This window comes from Aptenodytes patagonicus, chromosome 6 (assembly GCF_965638725.1).
Source record: "Aptenodytes patagonicus chromosome 6, bAptPat1.pri.cur, whole genome shotgun sequence".
NCBI lineage: Eukaryota > Metazoa > Chordata > Aves > Sphenisciformes > Spheniscidae > Aptenodytes > Aptenodytes patagonicus.
This window is the reverse complement of record NC_134954.1, coordinates 74,469,930-74,484,761: the sequence shown is the minus strand read 5'-3', so window position 1 is coordinate 74,484,761 and position 14,832 is coordinate 74,469,930. Positions and strand designations below refer to the sequence as shown.

The following is a 14,832-nucleotide window of genomic DNA, read 5'->3' as shown; positions in this document are numbered from 1 at the left end:
TTCGCAGTTCTGTTCCAGTGGAAGATCACCTGGAAATCAGATTTTTTTAGTTTTTCAATTGGCTGTTCATGTCAATTTTTAGTGTGTAGGTATGTAGTTTTGTTTATGTCCATCATTCTTAATGTATTCTTCGCATCAGTTAAGTCAATGGGGTTTATACCATTCACTTGGCAAGGACTAGGATTTCATCTCTGTCTTTGTGAGTGAGGTAACATGAGATCTTTAAGTTGTGTCACTCAGCATTATTAAGCATTTACAATCTGTAAACATTGGGCTGCTAAATTTCTTTCTTTATTTTTCTTTGCAGATAACGTATAAATCCAAAGGTGAAGAAATTATTCACAAGTACCACCTCCCTCCAGATATGCCCCAGTTTATACAGGCTAAAGTTAATGCCTACAATATTAGTGATGTAAGTATATTTTGAATCCAGAGCTCTTGATTGAACTTACAATATGAAGTTTCTGTTAGCTAGAAACTGTTCATTCAAAATTCACCTTTTCTTCTAGAACTGTTACAAAATGGGATTGGAAGAATTAAAATCAAGGGGATATGATCTAAAAAGTGATGCTATTCCTATCCGAGCTGCCAAGGCTGCTAGGCAGGCTGCCAGTGATGTAAGTATACGCTTCCTAAAGGAACTGTTTAATTCAAAAGAGTTTACTTAAACAATGTTTGCAATTATGTTTATTAAGGATATCTGAAGGGTAACTTTTTTACTGCCTTTTTTGAGCATGTTATTGGATGTATTTAACAGTTATATTTTTGTTGGTGTTTCATTGCTTCACTAATGTATTTGTATAATTACATTTAGAAAAGGCCGTTTCATTATGTCATTCTCTGTGAATAAATAAGCTATCTTGCACTCCAGTATGGTTAAGGAAAATCATGAGTAGGACAGTAGTGGCACCTCCATGAGCAATGGACCCCTGAATTCTCTTTGTCCTTAGTTATAGGCCTGATCATAAATGAGATGAAAGACTCTAGGACATCACTGGCTTTTGGGTAGATTCTTGGGGATGGCCTCGCGGAAGTACCTTAGTATTTTAAGACTCCTCTCCCTCTTACGATCAGTACAAGTGAGATAATACTACTTTGAAAGCTAACTGATTTGTGCAGCGGTGAATTGTAAAGAGATACGTGTCTGGTTTTGTTAAGATGCATGGTCACTGACTTAAATGTGAGGGGTACTCTTTGTGGCAAACAAAGGGTAGCCTTTGCTTTTAATTTACTTACTACTAAGTTACTACACTTCAGATTATATTCTCCGTGTTCTATTATATTCTAACAGGTTAACTATAAACAAGCCTATGAACTTGCCAAGGGTAAACTCATTGGCTTCAAGAGCCTCCAAGATGATCCCAAACTCGTTCATTATATGAAGGTAGCCAAGATGCAGTCTGAACGAGAGTACAAGAAAGATTATGAGAAAACAAAAACTAAGTACAATGTTCCACTGGATATGGTCAATGTGGTCGGTGCCAAGAAGGCTCAAGAGATTGCCAGCAACACTAATTACAAGAACCTCCTACACCACTATACTTATTTACCAGATGCAATGAATGTGGAGCTGACCAAAAATATGATGGAGATTCAGAGTGATGTAAGTAAAACCTCATGTGAACAGAATTTTTTTGAGATGCGTCAAGCAAAAACTGTAAAGACTCAGCAGAGATCCCTGAGTTGTTTTTTCTAATTCCTAACTTTTAAAACATTGTTTTCACTCCTTTATTAGAATGCGTACAAAGCAGATTATAATAACTGGATGAAAGGCATTGGTTGGATCCCCATTGGCTCCCTAGAAGTAGAAAAGGCTAAAAAAGCTGGAGATGCCTTGAATGAAAAGAAATATCGTCAGCATCCAGACACCATTAAATTTACAAGTGTGGTGGACTCTCCGGTAATGGTCCAAGCCAAACAGAATTCAGCTCAACTCAATGAGGTAAGTAGAGGAAGAGATGGGTGTTATAGTACAGTAGAGATGTATCTACTGAAGAGCTGAGCATTGTCTTTAAAATTTTCTGAAGTACTGTTAGCCTGAAAGTGTTTCTCTGTGTTGTCATTGTTTTGTGCTCTGATTTTGCCTGAGTAATTTCCCGGTATAAGTCTGCAAAGCTGTATGGAAATCATGTGGCTCTTTCAGTTCACATCAGCTGATTCTGTCCATTTATATTTTAAGTATATTTGAAATACATTTGATAGAAGAAATGTGAAATTTTCAAGTTTTTTATTTATGTTTTACCACCTACAATAATGAATGAATTACAGAATGTTTGATGAATCACAATATGTCCATTGTCACAAACCAGCAAGCTTTGTTTTATGTTACACTCTCCTACCATCCCTTATTATCCCACTCTTTCAGAAATGGGGTTTTATGTCCATGAAAGGGCTTAATTTTACTGAGTAAAGACTGCATAGAGCTTTTAGGGTATGTTCCTTCTATCAATAAAATCAACAATTCTGTATGAAAAGTGCAGCCTCGATCTTTATGAGATAGGTGGCAATGTACATTTATTTGCAAAATCAAACATAAACCCTCAGTTAATTTACAGTGAGCTGGGGCTAGCTATACAGGGAAAGAAGGACTTACTTCTGTATCATACATTTTACAGAAACTATACAGATCTTCTGGAGAGGAAGTTAAACATAAATATACTCTTACCCCAGATGTCCCACAGTTTATCCAAGCTAGATACAATGCAGCTAACATCAGTGATGTAAGTGACTTCTTTGCATGTTTTACACATTGTTAACAAATTTTTGAGTAATATGTTACAGATACACTCATATTGCAGATTCCTTTCACTGATACGCAGTTCTATATAATCAACTTGTATCACTGTAATTTTTTATTCTTGGTGTCATTTGAATTTCCAACCAGATGCCATTTAGTCATGTAATCATTCAATTAATTTAATTAATAGATAAATCTGTTCTCATAAATGAAGACTGATAGTTGTATATGATCCCCACTGCGTCTGCTTCTAAAGAAAAGAATTGCCTGGAGTAGCTTAGGAGTAGCTTTGACTTGCACATAGTTCATGTGATTACTAGGTTCTCTAGAATAATACGGATTTTCTTTTTTAGGCATATTATAAACAAGGCTACCATGATCTAATAGCTAAAGGGAACAATGTGTCACTTGATGCTATTCCAATTACTCTAGCCAAGGCTTCAAGAAACATTGCTAGTGATGTAAGTATCTATTCCAGGTATACTTTTCTTAGGCATTTAGTAAAAAAGTTGTCCATTACAGGCCATATGGTAGACCTCATATGTTGCACAAGTCTCACTAGAGTCAGTATTATGAGAAAGAGATTCTTAGTCTTTCCCAAAGGCTTAGTTTGTGTAGAACTTATTTTATGCTCATCTTGTTTGCTTTAGATAGGCAAATGCTACTGCACTGTGTTTCTTAACCCACTTTTCACAGGAGAAATGAAATCAGTAGTTCTTGCAATCATTCTGTGACAAATTTCCAGAAAATACACTACATTAGCACCTATTTACAGACCACAAGACAATATGTGCTAAGGGTGCTTTTGGTTATACAGTGGAGTATGGCTTATACATGAATCCGAAGGCCTTGTAGTGCAAATCGCATAAAGTGGGTATGTTTCAGTGGTTTCATGTAACTAGAGGAAGCTGTCCAGTCATATTCCATTTGTTTGCTATCGCTTTCAAACAACTGAGAAGGATTGTCTCAATTGTTCTGATATTTTTCATACACCTTTCAACACAGGAATGCTTAGGAAATGTTTTCCCTTCCTTACAAGAAAAGCTAATGTTGAGAAATCTTACTGTGGTGTGTGTAACCTGTTGTGTACAGGCCTAGATGGTGGAGCAAGAAAAGCTAATGTAGGTACAGTCACTGGGTGTGCCATTTAGGAGAGTTTATCTTTCTGAACTGCTTGCAGCTTCTTTTTCCAATGAAAGTCATGAGAGCTTTTCTTTTCTTTTCTTTTGCATTAGTGTAGACATCAATAGCTATACCATAGTACATTTGATCTCTTCCCTCTGTTTCTAGTATAAATATAAAGAAGCATATGAAAAGGCTAAAGGGAAACAGGTTGGTTTCAGAAGCCTGCAAGATGACCCTAAGCTTGTCCACTACATGAATGCAGCAAAGATTCAGTCTGAGCGTGAGTACAAGAAAGACTATGAGAAGACCAAGACTAACTATCATACACCTCCTGACATGTACAGTATCCAGGCTGCTAAACAGTCTCAGGATGTAGCTTCTAATGCCCACTACAAAAATCTGATCCATCACTACACGTACCTGCCAGATGCCATGGATGTTGAGCTTGCAAAGAACATGATGCAAATTCAGAGTGATGTAAGTATTTCAATGATTACAATTTCATTGATGTTTTCCTGCTCACTGTGAAAAATAAAATACAAGTTTATATTCAAAGAAAGTTGCTATTACTGTGTAGGAATTGTCTGTTTTTCTTATGTCTTGGGGAAGACAGTTAGAAGTTTTATCAGCTGCTGGTGGCATTTAGAAATACCAAATTCCAGCTGAGTTCTACTCAACAGGATTTTGATGTTGGCATATCAGTGGAGATCAGAGTTTTGGAATATTGAATTCAAATGAATTTTTTTTTCACATTTTCTCAGAAAACTTTATTTTTCAACTAACATAATTTTGTTTTATTCTTTAAGACTTCTTTTAAGTTGTCTTACTTTGTCTTCCCACGAGAGAGATATGATAGTATGGTTGGACTATTATTAACTATTTAGGATGAAGCAGTGGACAAAATGTAACTATTGATATTATTAGAAATACATTCTGGAGATCTCTAGCATAGGAGATCTCTCCTAGGACCTTCTCGGTCCTTCTTGCAGATACAGAGTTTCAAATGGTTGACTGGGCATACATGGTTGCAGTCTGCACCTCTTTGTATACTGTGGAAGTTGACTCTGTATGGATCCCTATGGAGGATCACTCATTTTAGAGTTAGAACATGGAAAGGTCTTAAAAAAGAGTGTCCACAATATCCTTGCATTCAGACTGTGCATTAACCCTGCCTGAATGTTTCTATGGGATAACTTTCTGCATATTTTGTAGCCAGGATAAATTTTTCACTTGCAGACTGTGAATTCTGCATATTTTACTGTAGGAAGAACTATAGGAAGAAAACCAAAAATTGAGCCTCTGCTCTGTGGACTTTTGTATAAGGCCAAGTCTCATAGACTCTGCTGAAACACAGAACAAATTAAACCATGTTAAACGGTCACCATGTAGTAGTTTAAAAGTTATTAAGAATTGAAGGTTGGTGAAATTTTTCACATGGGTTAAAGAAAAGGAAGGTTAGTAAACACTGGAGGGATGTTACAATTTATAAGAAGTGAATCATGAAGAAAGAATAGCTCATTTTCTTCTTTATGAAATCACAGAGAAGCATAAAAAATATCTGTTGTTCCCTTCAAGAGTTTATAACTATTTCCTGCTAATGTAGAACACCCTAGCTAGACTATACTATTATTGTTTTAAACAGAATTATTACAGTTCTGTGGGAAAATCTTGGTGCATGTTGGCTTTCTGTCCTTCAGAATGCATACAAACAAGAGTATAACAGCTGGTTCAAGGGTATTGGATGGAGTCCTCTCGGTTCTCTGGATGTTGAAAAAGCTAAAAAGGCTGGAGATGCATTAAATGAAAAGAAATACCGTCAGCACCCAGACACCATCAAATTTACAAGCATACCAGATTCAATACCAATGGTTTTAGCTCAGCACAACACCAAGCAACTGAGTGATGTAAGGAATTTTTCATTATTAATGCAATATAGTCATTTTATTTTTTTACCATATTTATGATCTATGTTACTGTCTGGTATTCCATCTAAAAAAAACCTTTAAATTTTAAAAACTGTAAAAATAGTAAAATTGTAATTTGTTGGAAAGAATTAAGCATTGTTGCATTGCCTCTGTTGGTTAACACTAATATTACCTACCTTGTACTTGTCAACAAGTATTTGTTTATTTTTCCTTGCAGGTAACATATAAGCAAGAGGGTGAAAAAGTCAAACACAAATACACCCTGGATCCTGACGTTCCTCAGTTTATTCAAGCCAGGGTCAACGCCTTCAATTTGAGTGATGTGAGCATATAACCAATAGTTTGTTCAATAATATATTTATTTGTCATTTACTTAATAGAAAAAATAACTTTTATTTATTCATTCTATGATATTGAATATAGAAATGCACAAGCTCTGAATTCAGCTAAACTTTTACTTCTAGAAGTCAATGAGTTTTGTGCTTGTTAAGCAAAGTTTTAAACTGAGCACTCATAAGCATAAATACATTTCAGTGCTTTATTGCCAAACTACTTGGATAGACTGAATGAAAAAACCAGCATGACTTATTATTCAAATTCCTATAGGTTTGGAGACCTAGGTCATCTACTTTTATATAAAACACATTGCATAGGCAAGCAGTACAGGTTCTCTGTATGTTGCTTCCTGCTGCTGGGCTTTCAAAGGGAATTAACTCATCCAGTGATAGTAATGCCTTTTTCTGCCATTCAGCTACTAGTCTGCCTGCTTTCCATCACTTCTTGCATCCATCCAACACCATAAAGATCTCTACTGATAGTATCAGTTTTACTGCCTTCATGATATTAAGTTTTTTGGTGGCATTATCAGGCCTCCAGGAACTAGGTAAAAGCTGACATCTCCTTTCACCCCATCCTGTAGAAAGCCTTGAAATACTATTAGTCTGTCCAGATGCTAACTGCTAACAAAAAATCAGCCAGACTGCTTTCTTCAGTCACTTAAGACCACAAGGCCTGATTTTGAAGCTAACAGGAAAAAATTTCTGAAGGTTCAGTCAAATGAAAAAGGGGGTTGCTTAAGCAAGGGCAGAAATGCGACTGACAGAGTTGTTCTGCATAAAAATTGCAAAAAATGCTTATAGAGTTAATGATTTAGCTACATGAATTAAACTGATTGTCTTGAAGTACTCTCCTATCTTTATAGTAGATTTATTTATCATCATATAACTGTAGTTTGTGTACAGGTTAACATTTTTCCCTGAAATTGCACAGACTAAACTGAATATTTTGACTCCTATAACTATAACAAAAATATGGGCTTGAACAACTTTGTTTAAAATTGCTACTCGTAACATTGCGAACTCATACCTTTTTTCCCTATAAGGCTAACTACAAAGCAGACTGGAAAAAAACCATTGCCAAAGGATATGATCTGAAACCAGATGCTATTCCTATTATTGCTGCTAAAGCTTCTCGAAATATTGCAAGTGATGTAAGTATAATTTACATGAAGTGGAATACATACATCTACTGCATTACAGCTTTCTGTAGCATATTATGCTATAGAGCATATGCTATATACATATAATGGTATAGATACACTTGACTCTGAGACTTGAAACTCTTATTATACTGTGAAATAACAAGTGAATTCAGATGTTTACATGAACCTCCAAAAAAGCCTGTTTCTTTGGAAATGCATCATAACGTGTGTGAGTGCTGGTGAGCTGGGGCTATTTGTTGTACGTGCTTCAAGTATTCACCAACTTATTTGAAAGTTCCTTTGTCATAATTTAGCTGTATTCTTAATTGCTGGAGACCTGTACTTTGACTTCTCTAGCATTCATGAGCTGTACAGAAATGTGGCTGTTTTCAGGCAGCTATGTCAATTGGCAGCAGTAAAGCTTTGTGTGCCGTCTGACACAAGCTATGAAAGGAGATTTGGAACACAGAAATAAATTCACTAACTTTAGCAAAAGGCTGCAAATGGCTTCCATTCCCCACTTAAACATGCCTCCCCCCAGTAGCTGAACATTGGGATATCCAGTTGTTTGGTAGTCTTGGGTTTTTCAATAATACATTATTATGCTAGTCTTTTAATTAAAAGCTGAATGTTCCTGGGAGTTAGAAGTCTATGGCAGTAAAATATAATATGGCAGAGGCAATGGTGAGGGAGGGCATGTAACTGCGTGTCTAGATTTAGATCTATACCAGGGGTCAAGACAAGCTGAGAAATCCAGCAATCCTCTTCTTTTTTTTACCTAAATAATCCTGTGCTGTCTGAAAAACAATTTATGAGTTTATAGAATGAACTGCAGTTGTTAAAATATTGAGTTTCAAAGTATTAAAATTATCCAAAGTATGTTTTCTCTTTCCAAAGTGGGTAAGGCTTTCTTTTCCTTTGTCTCTAGTACAAGTACAAGGAATCATATGAGAAAGATAAAGGCAAACAGGTTGGATACCGTAGCCTGCAGGATGATCCTAAACTTGTTCATTACATGAATGTGGCCAAAATGCAATCAGATCGTGAATACAAGAAAGACTACGAAGTCACCAAGACCAAATATCATACTCCTTTGGATATGTTCAGCGTGACAGCTGCCAAGAAGGCCCAGGAAGCAGTTACAAACACTGGCTATAAGCAGCCAATTCACAGTTATACACTCTTGCCTGATTCTGTGAGTCTGGAGCTATCAAGAAATGTGATGCAGCTTCAGAGTGATGTATGTAATGATTAATCAGCTCATTTTTTTCTTCTCATAATGACTGTGTTACACTGTTAACCTTTTAAGGCTAAAAAATGAACTATATTGGATTAACAGTAGATTGAGATATAAATGTCTGGTCTGGAACGCTGTGTTTTCCAAAGATTATCAGAATTATGTGTAGTTGCTAAGTTCTAGGGAACTTACCTAGCAAGTAACAACTTTCTTTGTATCTCTACATATTTGGCTAATTCTCAGCAAATGAACATGTTTTTCTAATTTGTGTATTTTTGTAGTTGGATTTGTAATTACAGTGTGTTATTACTGTGATTATTTGTATTGTCAGAGATCGTAGGTTATGTACAGAGTCTAAATTCTGACTATATTTTATTTAAGTTTACCGAAAATATGCATTATGTATGTTTGTATTATACCTAGGGATTTGAGATGTATTATTTTGTTCACTTTTCCTTTCTGCCTTTATCCTCCAACAGGTGCATATGCCATGCATGATAAGGATTCATAAAAAAGCTTTGTAGTTTCCATTAAGTTTTATGACTTGTTTCCATTTTTTTTCACTAGTGTAACTTTAGGGTCTACTTGTTTATCCAGAAAGTATTTAGTTTAATCTGCATTATTTAACAGTCCTCTGACAAATTTGAAATTCCCAAAAACATTAATAATCTGATTGAAAATGTTCTTCAGATTCTAAGCATTGTTTGGAGAGGATAATGTGTATGTTCCCATCGGCCCACAGATAGAGGATCTGACCTTTAGACACTGTTCTTTTCAAATGCAGAAATTTGCATCTCAGGTTTTTTGCTTCCCCATTGTATTTTTACCTAGCCTTGCTGAGTTGGCTGAGTTTGCTTGGCTGTCTAACTCAGGATGTTTGCTAGGAGAGAAGCGTGATACTTGAGGACAAATTTTGCCCTGAATACACATGCTATGAACGTATGTGGTCTTTTTCTCAGACTCTGATATTCTCCCTGTTACTTCTAACACTGCAGTTCAGGAACAGGTTTTATTTTCACAGCATTTTTGTACCTTTATCTGTTCTAAAAGCCATGTTATAAAGTATGATTAAATAAGAATGGTGTCTATTCAAGATTGTGCAGAACAGGCCATTAAGCAGAAGTTGTTGAAACAATTTTGCTGAATTAATTCTACTGCAAACTGAGTCTACTAACAAAGAAGACCATCATTTAAAAAAAGTCATTATATTCTTGTCAGATTTTCATATTTACCACTCAAAATTTGTTCTAAGGTCTGTGCATTTGGTTTGTAGTGCGAGTTCTACACATTGGTTTAATGAAAAGCATTTTCTTATCCCTAACACATCAATAGTTGTTAATGTTGTGCTAAGAATTTGGAAAACAATAGCAGTTCTAACAGGCTTGTCTAAATTTTCCTTCAAAAATGAATGACCAGGAGAAGTTTTTAAGGCCTTACCTGTTTTTATGTATATGGGCATTCTAATTTTCCTTGTCTCTCTGTGTTTTTCCTTGTTTGTTTTTTTAATAGAATGTGTACAAAGCAGACTTTAATAACTGGTTGAGAGGAGTTGGCTGGATACCAATTCAGTCACTGGATGTAGAAAAGGCCAAAAAAGCTACAGAGATTCTCAGTGAAAAGAATTATCGCCAGCACCCAGACAAGCTGAAGTATTCTATTACAATGGATGCAATGGAACAAGTGCTAGCTAAGCAAAATGCCAAGACCATGAATAAGGTGAGAATTTGTTCAGATGGTCATGACTGAGCCAGAGATTGGGTCTTTGTCTTGCAAAATTGTGGGGCAGGTCCATTCCCGCTGAAGTCATTAGAATTTCAAATGGGTATAGTGGTTTGCTTGGTTAAGACTGGACACTAAGAGATGATGGAAGCCTCTGACTGTATTCATAATTAAGGGAGTTTCATTTTCTGTTTATAAAGATTAAAGATTTCTCTTTTGTGTATTGTGTAGAAATTAACTCTATCCCTGCCGAAACCAGGACACCCTGAAATTCTGTCAGTTTTGTACAAGTTTCCTTGAAAAGTGGAGTTCTTTTTAAATTTGTCCCTAATTATCTGGGACACCACTGATCCTTATTTCATGTTTGCTATGGAAAGAGGGTGTGTGGGGAAAAAAAATGTTTTATGCTTTGCATTAAAGCAGGGAAGAATGCAGACTGAAAATTTTCAGTTAAATATTACATTTATATATATATTAATGTAAAATATTATTTATTACAAATGACCAAAACAAAACCAAGCTCTTATTTTATGAGCGCAATGCCTTTTCAATGCTAAATATTACTTTGTAATTGCAGAGGCTCTACACCGATAAATGGAACAAAGAGAAGACCAGCATTCATGTTATGCCAGATACTCCAGAAATTCTGCAGTCTAGAGTGAACCAGATCACAATGAGTAATGTGAGTTATCATGCTCACAGTGGGCATTCAATGTCTGTTGCATAGATCAAAAAATTGGTGTAATTTTAATGTCTTTTTTGAAAATATTTAAATTCAGTAGTTCTGCCTTCATAATATAGTACCTGTTCTCTTTTACATTTTCAATTAGAAACTATACAAAGCTGGATGGGAGGAAGACAAGAAGAAAGGTTATGACATGCAGCCAGATGCTATTCCAATAAAAGCAGCCAAAGCCTCCAGAGACATTGCAAGTGATGTAAGTTTGATTGCGTGATAGTACTCAGAGTAGCTACAAAGACAATCAGAATGTTTTCAAAGTGCTCTGTTATGCACAAATGTGGTTTTTCAAGCATCTTGAGTTATCTAGTTTTCAATTATATGCTTGGTGGGATAAACCTTTGCAGTACTTGCTCTCCAGTGGAATAACACTGAATTGTGCTTTTTTGCTCTTTGTTCAGCAAGCTGCTGAGCTTCATGTGCCTGTGTTCAATGGAGTCTTTTGTAAGACTGAGTATGTTTAAATGACTAAACCTGAGACCTTGTGATGAAAAACCAAAAATATTTTCTATGTTTTTAGAGATAAAATTGAGCTTAATAATACAGGTTTTTTTAATTTAAGTTTTTGCTGTTCTTTCTGTTTCCTGATGTCAGTATAAATACAAACTAGCCTACGAAAAAGAGAAAGGAAAGCATATTGGGTTCCGCAGCCTTGAAGACGACCCCAAGCTGGTGCACTTCATGCAGGTGGCTAAAATGCAATCTGACCGTGAATACAAAAAAGATTATGAGAAGTCAAAGACTAATTTCCATACTCCAGTTGACATGGTCAGTGTTGTGGCAGCCAAGAAAGCACAGGAAGCGGCTACAAATACAAACTACAAAAACTTGATCCATACCTACAATGTTTTGCCTGATGCTATGAGTCTTGAATTGGCCAAAACCATGATGCAGATCCAAAGTGATGTAAGTGAGAGATTCTTCAACCTTTGCATTAGGAACACAATGATGCTTAGTTTATGAAAGCATACTGTAAGATAAATAGTACTATTTTCTTAGTGAAATTAGTTCAGTTATATACTAAAATGTAGTAAATGAAATGAGACCTTCAGCAATGATGGCCATTGTATTTTTCTAAGACTCTGAAATATTAAATTACACCTACTGCTAAAGAATTTGGGCTCAGAAATAAGTAAATTTATGTATAAAGTAAAATGGATATTTACTGCTTACATGTCCCATCAGGCTCTTCAGGAGCAATACTTGTGTGCAGGCCAAGACAGGAAAAGCTTCACTTTTCATTAATAGCTTTATCTTGTACTTCCAAAAAGATATCTTTGCAGAAGAAGGGGAAACCAGCTAAGTAGCTATATTCTCAGATTTTCTGGGATGTTTAACCTCTAGAGAAGAGGGCCTTTTTTTCTCAGTATAGTGGTTCAAGATAATCCTCTTCTTCAAGAGGGCCTTAGCATGTAATCTCATGCGAGCAGTCTATATACATCATAAGGAGGATCTGAACACTGTATAAAAGGCAAAGCAATAAAATAGACACCACTGTAACAAATGCGTTTCTAAATAAACCTTGAATGCATCTTGATACTGTTTGCCTCTTTTTAGAGTAAGTGCATTCAAAATCTAATATTCATTAAACACAGAAAGAAGTGTCATGATTTACAGACTTTTTCATGCATCTGATTATTTTCTTTTCTTTCTGCTTCCAGAATCAATACAGAGCAGAATATGATGAAAGTATGAAGGGTGTTGGATGGATGCCACTGGGCTCCCTGGAAGCTGAGAAGAACAAAAAAGCGATGGAAATTGTTAGTGAAAAGAAGTATCGCCAGCATCCAGACAAGTTGAACTATTCCGTTCCTATGGATTCCATGAACATGGTCTTAGCTTTAAATAATGCTAAAATGATGGATGAGGTAAGAAAGTGTTCATCAAAATTCATTTTAAGTTTGCAGAAGTAAGAAACAAACTATACCTGATGTAATAGTCAATCTTATTGTATGCATAGCTTTGCAAATCATCAATTTTGGCAGCTAATGAGTATGCTTGATTGTAATTGTATTTTGTCTTAATGAATCTTTAATATACCTGAAAGCAAAGCATGACCCTAATATTTCTAAGAAATGCGTATAAAGACAGACCTGGGGGGTCACATTTTATTAATAAAATTTACCCAAGATAACTGATTATAGACTTTTAGCTGTTTAAATCTAGGGGCTAAAAATACTGGAGTGATCTCTTTCGGAAACAGGATTTAGACTTTTAAATGTATGGTCTGTTTCATCCGATGCCTGTTACATTAATATGAAATTGCTGCATGATGTGAATGCTTTTATAATGAGATCTTTATTTTCTGATTCTCCTGCTGAACTGATGTAATCTGCTGGTGTTCTTTAGAAATGTCTAGAGTTCATGTGCACTGTAGTTACAGGGACCATCAGAATCTTATGCGCACTTTCCTGAGCTCTATTTCCTCTAAGTAAAGCTCTATTACCTCTCTCAACTGATACTTATTTTCCAGGAGATAAACTAATAATCTTCCACCTCTAACAATTTTTTTTGTGTACCTTCTGACTTGGCTTTTAGTTGTGGGTTAACCCCAGTAGGCAGCTAAGCACCACACAGCCACTCGCTCACTTCCTCCCCTCCCCTTCGGTGGGATGGGGGAAGAGGAAAGGCAGCGTAAAAGCAAGAAAACTTGTGGGTCAAGATAAAAAATGTTTCATAAGCAAAGGAGAAGTAGAAGAAGAGAGAAAGAAAACAAAAAACAAGTGAAGCAAAAGCAATCACTCACCACCTCCCACAGGTAGACTGATGCCCAGCCAGTTCCTGAGCAAAAGATGTCCAACCTCCCTAAGCCCCCTCCTCTCTCTTTTTATTTGCTGAGCATGACGTTATATGGCATGGAGTATATCTTTGGTTAGTTAGGTTCATCTGCCTGGTTATGTCCCCTCCCAACCTCTTGCGCACCCCCCAGTCTATTCACTGCGGGGGCAGAGAGAAACGGAGAAGGCCTTGATACTGTGCAAACACTGTTCAGCAACAGCTAAAACATTAGTGTGTTATCAGCTTTGTTTTAGTCACAAATCTAAAACACAGCACTGTTCGAGCTGCTATGAAGAGGGTTAACTCCATCCCAGCCAGACCCAGTACATGTTGAAACCTATTGTTTTCTGCTGTTGAATATGCTTGAATACATTGCTGGGCAAGAGACAAGTAATAAAATACTCCAGCAAGACTGGTATTTCTTCCACTTTTATTTCAGCCTCACAATTAACTTCATAAGCGCTATTCCTGATTCAGGCTGCTTTTAAGTGCTAAAATAAAAAGACAAATGTTCCTACCATGTTAATAGTTGCATCGTTGTAAAGAAAGTTTATATTTCAGATAGGAAATATCCTTTTAAATTGTTTTATTTAATTTTTTGGTTATGTTGACATCTCTTTTTTTCTATCCTTCCAGCATAAGTACAAACAAGCATGGGAAGAAGACAAAAAGAAAGTTCACATCACACCAGATATTCCACAGATTGCTTTAGCAAAAGTTAATGCATTTAATTTAAGTGATGTGAGTACTGTTTGTAAGACTAAGGCATTGCTCTTCTTATATTTTTTATTAGGAATAACTGTGATGACAGCATACAAGTGTCTCCCTAATTCTCACTTTGCTAACCTGTAGTAATTTCACAAAAAGCTATTAATTTTCCTTTTTCCTGCTTCCTTCCCCAAAATTAAATACCAAAAGTTGCCAAAAAAAAAGCCATAGTATTTATAGTCAGATTATGAAGTGTTCATGTAGGTAATTAAAATATAATAGTTACTAACAAAATAGTCGAGTTTGAGTACTATCCGTGTTTGTTACTGTATTTATTGTTTTATTTCCCCATGCACAAAGTTTCGTACTGGATTCAAAATTCTT

The 14,832-nt window shown here is 35.8% G+C and overlaps 1 protein-coding gene across 34 annotated transcripts in view; it reads left to right on the top strand.

The window, feature by feature from the left end:
* NEB (nebulin) overlaps positions 1–14,832 on the top strand; it is a 134,557-nt gene that overhangs the window by 19,633 nt on the left and 100,092 nt on the right. For all 34 annotated transcript variants that reach the window (XM_076343159.1, XM_076343178.1, XM_076343177.1 and 31 more), the window contains 17 exons: positions 308–412; positions 510–617; positions 1,292–1,603; positions 1,736–1,942; positions 2,616–2,720; positions 3,091–3,198; positions 4,028–4,339; positions 5,560–5,766; positions 6,005–6,109; positions 7,169–7,276; positions 8,196–8,507; positions 10,014–10,220; positions 10,801–10,905; positions 11,054–11,161; positions 11,557–11,868; positions 12,624–12,830; positions 14,377–14,481. In XM_076343159.1, coding sequence (XP_076199274.1) covers positions 308–412; positions 510–617; positions 1,292–1,603; positions 1,736–1,942; positions 2,616–2,720; positions 3,091–3,198; positions 4,028–4,339; positions 5,560–5,766; positions 6,005–6,109; positions 7,169–7,276; positions 8,196–8,507; positions 10,014–10,220; positions 10,801–10,905; positions 11,054–11,161; positions 11,557–11,868; positions 12,624–12,830; positions 14,377–14,481 — 3,033 coding nt within the window. The remainder of the gene's footprint in view (positions 1–307; positions 413–509; positions 618–1,291; positions 1,604–1,735; positions 1,943–2,615; positions 2,721–3,090; positions 3,199–4,027; positions 4,340–5,559; positions 5,767–6,004; positions 6,110–7,168; positions 7,277–8,195; positions 8,508–10,013; positions 10,221–10,800; positions 10,906–11,053; positions 11,162–11,556; positions 11,869–12,623; positions 12,831–14,376; positions 14,482–14,832) is intronic.